The sequence below is a fragment of the Nanorana parkeri genome, unplaced genomic scaffold, assembly GCF_000935625.1.
Source record: "Nanorana parkeri isolate BGI_ZX_2015 unplaced genomic scaffold, ASM93562v1 scaffold975, whole genome shotgun sequence".
In the NCBI taxonomy this organism is placed as follows: domain Eukaryota; kingdom Metazoa; phylum Chordata; class Amphibia; order Anura; family Dicroglossidae; genus Nanorana; species Nanorana parkeri.
The window spans coordinates 131,768-139,777 of NW_017307243.1; the positions used below are offsets into that span (position 1 = coordinate 131,768).

General features: G+C 38.5%; 1 protein-coding gene across 2 annotated transcripts in view; it reads left to right on the plus strand.

The window, feature by feature from the left end:
* The window catches only part of FAM234A (family with sequence similarity 234 member A), a 56,793-nt gene extending 50,464 nt beyond the window's left edge, over positions 1-6,329 (plus strand). Inside the window, exons 11-12 of one of the 2 annotated variants that reach the window (XM_018566785.1) lie at positions 2,171-2,267; positions 6,046-6,329. In XM_018566785.1, the coding sequence (XP_018422287.1) occupies positions 2,171-2,267; positions 6,046-6,251 (303 nt within the window). In that variant the 3' untranslated portion in view covers positions 6,252-6,329. The remainder of the gene's footprint in view (positions 1-2,170; positions 2,268-6,045) is intronic. The other variant, XM_018566786.1, reaches the window with a different exon arrangement.
* The last annotated feature ends 1,681 nt before the right edge of the window (positions 6,330-8,010 follow it).

An 8,010-nucleotide genomic window follows, 5' to 3' on the forward strand; every position in this document is an offset into this window, starting at 1 on the left:
AGACCAAAAGATCCTCAAAAGCTACACATCATGCCGAGATCCAAAGAAATCCAGGAACAAATGAGAAAGAAAGTAATTGAGATCTATCAGTCTGGAAAAGGTTATAAAGCCATTTCTAAAGCTTTGGGACTCCAGCAAACCACAGTGAGAGCCATTATCCACAAATGGCGAAAACATGGAACAGCGGTGAACCTTCACAGGAGTGGGCGGCCAACCAAAATTACCCCAAGAGCGCAGCGAAGCCTCATCCAAGAGGCCACAAAATACCCCACAACAACATCCAAAGAACTGCAGGCCTCACTTGCCTCAGGTCAGGTCAGTGTTCATGACTCCACCATAAGAAATAGACTGGGTAAAAATGGCCTGCATGGCAGAGTTCCAAGACAAAAACCGCTGCTGAGCAAAAAGAACATAAAAGGTTGTCTCCGTTATGCCAGAAAACATCTTGATGATCCCCAAGACTTTTGGGAAAATACTCTGTGGACTGACGAGACAAAAGTTGAACTTTTTGGAAGGTGTGTGTCTCGTTACATCTGGCGTAAGAGTAACACCGCATTTCAGAAAAAGAACATCAGACCAACAGTAAAATATGGTGGTGGTAGTGTGATGGTCTGGGGCTGTTTTGCTGCTTCAGGACCTGGAAGACTTGCTGTGATAAATGGAACCATGAATTCTGCTGTCTACCAAAAAATCCTGAAGGATTTTTTGGTAGACTGCGAACTTGGGTTCTGCAGCAGGCAACGATCCAAAACACACCAGCAAGTCCACCTCTGAATGGCTGAAGAAAAACTAAATGAAGACTTTGGAGTGGCCTAGTCAAAGTCCTGACCTGAATCCTATTGAGATGCAGTGGCATGACCTTAAAAAGGTGGTTCATGCTCGAAAACCTTCCAATGTGGCTGAATTACAACAATTCAGCAAAGATGAGTGGACCAAAATTCCTGCACAGCGCTGTAACAGACTCATTGCAAGTTATCGCAAACACTTGATTGCAGTTCTTGCTGCTAAGGGTGGCCCAACCAGTTATTAGGTTTAGGGGGCAAACACTTTATAATGTATTTTTGGGATTTGTACTCCTCTATAGCTGGCGGTTTTCTGCATTGCTATATAATGTATTGCTGAGATTTGTAGTCCCACTACAGCTTGGAGTCAGTGGCAGAGCTACCAGGGTCGCAGTAGTCTCAGCTGCGACCAGGCCCTGGCACTCCATCACTGTCCTAAAATCATTAGTCTGCATTGTTTTAGAAAAACTGTCACATGGCACTAAACAAAAAGTATCGGTAATTGCTATCGGCGAGTACTTGAGGCAAAGTATCGGTACTCGTATGTCTGGACAAAATGGTATCGGTTTATCCCTAATAAATATATGTGTGTGTTGGGGAGGTGGACAAGTTCCACACTGTCACTATTTTATTACATTCCAAAAGAAAACCTCTGCATTATGGAGATTTATGCTGCATTCTTCTGTTTTTGGAAAAGTGGAACATAAGCTAGTACATAGCGCAACAGTTTTGAGCGCTTGCGCTCCTCGTCAGGTGCATAAAATCTCAAAATTAATGAACTCATCTGTGTACTGCTGTTCCTTCATTGTCTAACTATCACATGGGGGACATGTTTTGACAAGTATTCTTTACTAAGTACAAACTGTGCTTTTGCTTCTGCTACAGTGGCGATTGATGACCAAGCTGTGCTCAGTATATGTAAACTGTGTATTTAGCTTCTTGAATGAAATCCAGCTATAATTTATTGTGAAGTTTAAGGATGGCTGAATCAGTAGTGTTTGAAATGTGAATTCATTATATAGCATGTATGACATTCTTTCCACTTTAGGATTTACATGTTTAATATAATTCACAAGGTATTATATGTGTACCAGGTATACAAGGGAAATTGTCCTATACTTGTTCTTGGAGCAGATTTAATAAACAGCATAATTTCTAATGTGCTTTTTAGTAGCTTTTTATAGACACTGTAGTCTTCTTGTTTCAATTGCATAAGAAAAAAACCTTGTTTTGTAGAATTCATTGATTTTATTTTGCTTAATTTGATATAACCGTACAATTTTTACAAGTTTAATTATTAAATATTTTATGAAAATATTGCACAAATATTTAGAAATTATGATTTGTGAAGAATAACAAAAGATAAACTCTGTTGTTTTTCATTGTAGATGGAGTCAACAGAAAACCTGTATATGTTTCACCCATCACAGGCAAATGTACTTATGCATCTAAATAGCCATGCTGAAAATATTATCATATTTGGCGGTAAGTTTAAACCTTTCTTTTTTACAGTAAATGAGTAATGGAGATGCTAGCCTGGGTCTTCCAACACTCCATTTTCTAATATACTGTATGTGTGAATGTTGTTTAGTAGATCAGCAGGTAAATGAAATGTGTTGCATACTGCAGATGTAAAATATGCAAAATATCATTCGGAATAGAGACACTTTTACAGAAAATATATAGTAGTTTTGAAGATCTTTTCTTTATAATGGTTAAAAAAAACTGGAATTCTGAGACTAAGGTTTCTATCAGGCAAACGGAGCTGCAAGCAGGTTGCGGGCTCTTTAGCTAATAAATACTGTTCTGGGAATCCTTTGTCGAATACTAAATTCTTATTTGTAAAACAAAGATTGTATATTATCTCTGAATATTGTGTAAATTATCTCTGAATATTGTGTAATATAATATCTGAAAATTGTGTAAATAAATCTAAAGTTAAATAATCGGCAAGTGTTCGAAATGAATTATTATATCAATTACATATATAATATACTAACAAAAATAATATAATACTCCACAATACAATTCGTGATAAAGTGCTCAGAACAATCTTCTAAGTGCTGTGATATAGACAGTCGACTTTAAACGTGCTCCAAAAAAAGTCTATGTCAATATATCTCCTCAATATGTGTGGATCACCTGGGAACAGAGCACAGTTTGGATGGTGAAGCACAGTATCTATTGAAGAGATATGTTTGTGTTTATTCACTGGTGAATTTATTCACTTTGGGACATTGACTTTTTTTTGAGCACTTTTAAAGTGGACTGTAGAAGATTGTTGTGAGGACTTGATCATGAATTGTATTGTGGAGTATTATATTATTTTTGTTAGTATATTATATATGTATGTGATATAATAATTCATTTCATGATCTTGGAGATTATTTAAGTTTAGATTTAGTCACACAGTTTTCAGATATTGACAGTGCAGTGCACTATATTACTATCATTATTCTACACTTAAAAGTACAGCAGCTATTATTGGTATTGTGGTTCCCTAGCACAGATTTATTTTTTTATAAAGATTGTATATTGGTACTTTTAAAAAAAAAAGTATAACCTTAAATTACTCAATAAAAAACCTAGCATAATATTGACCCTAAAGCAGAGGTGTCAAACTCAAATACACAGTGGGCCAAAATTTAAAAAATGCTCAAAGGTGGAGGGCCGGGCTGGTTCACACAGTATAATACAGCGGCATATACAGTATATCACACGGTATAATAACAAAGCCTGTACATTTAATTATTAAAAAGCATGATACATAATTACAATAAAACATTTTTTTTAAACTTTTTTATTTACTTTCCCTTTAAGAAATAGCCTAAATATTTAAATAATAAAAGCCAAAAACAGACATTAAATAGTACGGTGCATTTACAACAAAAGAATTTACTTACGAAAAAGTTTTTCCATCTGGTGCCTACTTCTGTGGATTCTTCCCCTGCTTTCTCTCCTCATTGCGCAGGGTAGATATCAGTGGGGGATCAGGAAAATCATCAATTAGGGATGTTTTCAAAAATAGTTTTATCTCTATTATTTAAATTACAATTTTAAAAAAAAAGTATGCTGGGGGGATGCTCAATGGGGACAGTATTGAGTCCATACTGTCCCCATTGAGCATCCCCTCACATAATGTTTACTATAATTTAAATAATAGAGATCAAACTATTAGATGACATACTAGTGCGGAGGCAGGAGGTACACAGTGATGGAGAAGAAGGGGAGAGATATGCTGACTGACAGTGTCACAGCACCGTACCTGCAGGCTTCAGCTCTCCCGGCTCTCTGTCGTCTCTGTTGGATCCTGATTCCCGCCAGGGAGCACCTCACGTCATCTGGACTGGACCTCGGGACCTCTCTCAGTCACCTCACCTCATGACCACACCTCACTTGTCATGCTGTGCAGCAGCTCTCCGGCTCCTCAGTCCCATGAAGATCGCTGCGGGCAGCTTGAGAGAGCTGCCAGCGGGCAGGGCCAGATCTAATGATAATTATCATCAGGCGGGCCGGAGATGATCCCATTGCGGGCCAGTTCCGGCCTGCGGGTCTTGAGTTTGACACGTATGCCCTAATGCATTACACTTTTTCTTTTTTAACTTGCACCAATTAAAAATTCCATACAGACTTTAAAGTTCACAATAAAAACTAAACAGTATATTTTTTGAACGGTAAAGACCCATAGACGTTAACATTTGTATTATAGGCCCTGCATGCCTATGGTTACCAAAAATCTATTCAAAATAAACAAATATATGAAAAACACTATTAGTGCATAATATGAAGTACCAGATTTCATGTCCTTTGTAATAGATGAAACCGTCTTCATAAATGACTCAAAATTGTTCACATTTGCACAACAATGGAAAATTAAGACACACATATAGGCAATGTATATTGTAAAACTACGAGATGACCTATTTAGCATTCAACTAAAATGATGTCCCTAAAGTTATTCTAACTTCTAACATTTGTAGAGGATACCTAATGTGTGTGATGTAATAGCAGTTTTATGTTTGTGTGTGCCATATTTGTGCGTATATGTATGTTATGTGTTTTGTTGGTTTAGATTTTTTTTTTTTGTCTTTCATTACTTTTTTAGGGCTCGTTCACACAACGTCCAATGAACTGTGTTTTTTTTCTGCACAAGAACAAAGCAGGTCAACACCATGGCACACAGAAAACTATTGACTTAAAGGAGAACTATGAGGTGAGTGATTTTCACTCACCTCATAGTTCGAGCCGACGTGTGACAATGAAACTGTCACATGTCAGCTGAATAGATCGGGAAGTGAGTGAGCATATACCATCTCTCACTTCTCGATCCTGTCTCTGCAGAGAGCTGTCACTCACGGCTCCCTGCAGGGATTCCCCCCGCTCCGATCCTCCAGCGCTGACTGGCGAAACGGACGAGGGAGGGGGCGGTTACAGCTGTCTCTGCCTCTGGATAGGCAGAGCTAGCTGTCACTCACGCAGCTGGGTGGATCTTGACAGGAATGTCGGGATCTGTCCCGTCTGCGGCGGTCTCAGTATCCCGCGAGCCGTGGTATACTCAGCTTTGGGTCACGGGAGGAAGCTAGTTTATGTCCTCCCCTGACCCTGAGGAGAACTATGGGGAAAAACACTTACCCCATAGTTCTCCTTTAAGGTGAATTGCATTACGGACAAATGCAGACATGCTGCAGTCATATTGTGACAGTTCAATAAAAGTTAAAAAAAAGAGAAATGTGTAAAAGGTTTGATGGGCTGGAACAGGGCAAAACACCGCCCCCCTCCCCACAGCCCTTACACAGCGGGCACCTTAAACACTATGAGGGGAATTTATCGAAACTGGACCAAACAGAATCTGGAGCAGTTGTCCATAGTAACCAATCCGCTTTTATTTTCACTTTATTCAATTAAGCTTTTAAAATGAAAGATAGAAGCTGATTGGTTGCCATGGGCAGCTGCTCCAGATTCTGTCTGCTCCAGTTTTGATAAATTCACCTCTATGCATTTAAAAAGAGGTGTTCGTAGAATAGAGTACATTTGCAGCCACACTGTCCAGTCAAGGCCCCTCTGTATGGTGTGGTTGACTGGGCAGTGTGGATCAGTATTACAGATCTAATGTCCTGTAAATAGTCCTAGAGAGGTAGAAGGAAGGTGTTACTGAGAAGAGAGAAGAAATGTCTTGTAGCAGAGATGGCGGTTTTTCTCTGTAATCTGTTATCACCTTTCATTTTTTGTGTCATTAATATTTCTTTTTACTTTTGCCTTGAAGCGGCCTTGTTTGAACGCAGCCGCCATGCCTGCTATGTTCTGATCACTGGACCTCAAATGATGGAAAACCCTGGCAATCTGACTGTATCCAAGAGGAAGTTAAAGGAAGATATCAGTAATGGAATAGTGATTGGGCTTGGGACTGAATATATCGACACTGAGGACATAAGGAACCATTTCTTCAGGATGAGATATTCCAGCCACTAGTGGAAAAGAACTAGTGCAGAAAACGTGAACATTAAATGCCTTGTGTATGCTACTTTCTTTGAGGATAACCACATTTATTAAAATAATGAGATGCAAGATCAGTTTGGTGAAAGAACAACACTAACATGCCTACAGAATCAAAAATCATGAACGAATGAGACACTAAGCTTTTCTTGTGTATGTTTTTTGGAAACTGAAATATGTCTTATCTGTAAACTTGTAAATCATTTTATTAGCAGCAAGTACTCATTGGTAAAAATACACTATAGAACATGTGCAGTTAGTAAGCTGTAGGGTGTGATAATTAAGGTGTAAAAATGTGCTTGGTTTTGTGGAGTTGTTTCTTGCCCATACATTAGGAGATCTAGCAGCGGAATCTTAAAAGAAGTCTTCTGTTAGTATTGGGAGAAATATTTTAGGCTGCCATTGCTAATTTCTCCTTGTGAATACACTAGTTGCTTTCTGAGTCTCCAGCCTGAAATAGGCATACAGATCAGGAACTCTCTTGCTTACTAAGATTTTCAACTACATCATGCCTCTTGCCCTTGAGAAGCAACAAGAAAGGTATTAACTGCCAGTGTGCCACTTTATTTCATTCAGACAGTCACCTGATTAATCCAGAGGTTTCTAACACTTAAAAAAAGGGGGCAGATGTAGCTTCTCCCATCATTCTCTCTAGCTAACAATAGCCATCAGGTGATTTATCTGTTAATATACTGTATGCCAGAATTGATGACAATCATTATATGTATGGGCACCTCATTATCCAAGCAGGCATTTCTCCCAAAGGGAGAAGGCATGTAGGCTGTGTTGTATTACACCTGAATCTGCATGTTATTTATGCACATAATGCATATGTTTGTGTGCGTGTGTGTGCGCGCGCGCGTGTGTGTGTGTGTGTGTGTGTGCGTGATCCCATGACCATTTAATATCTATGACCAACTTTAAAATACACAGATGTTATGCGATATACCCATGCAAGTTTGCCTTTAGCTTGCCCATTTAGCCCATGGTGACAAAGCTGGTCTGTTGTCCATAGTATGGTTATTGAACCTTACTAAGAACACAGCTGTAGTGTACAAAGATGCTGAAGGCAGGTGTCTGTGCACAGCACCAGCTACCAGCCAGTTCTTTTTGCCCTGCACAGACAGGAATGCACAGTAAATTTAGTAAATGTAACTTTAGTACAATAATCTGTTTCACATTTTCAGTAAAAACTGTTCCTGCATCCACTGTACTTGATAACGATTGCACATTACTGGTGTGTAGTTTGATGACTTCATAACATATTTATAGATGTTTTCAATACTAATTACTTGAAAAATAGACTTGAATCGCTATTACCAGTAACTTAATCTTTTAAGTTCTAGTTTTATTTAACTGAAGGACTCATAGAAACAGGGGCACCAGTAATATGGTATGTGTGTGTGGGCAACTGTAATAAAGTGCACGTAGAATTTGTATACTGGGCTTTTCAGCTAATGAGTGAATGTCCACTTTTTTATGGAAATTAATTTATTAAAATCTGGTTGAAAATTTGATTTCCCAGCTCATTGACTCAGCAGTAAATTGACTTTCACTGAAACACATTACGCGCAAATTGCTGACTGGAACTAGCATGGGGTTCATGACAGATTCTCCTTAAGCCCATTATCTTTTAAACATCTCACATCACACAAGTAAGGGTATTTTATTAAATTGTATCTAATGAAACAAAACATTGACAAAAATTTTAAATATTGCAGCTTGCCAGTTCTTC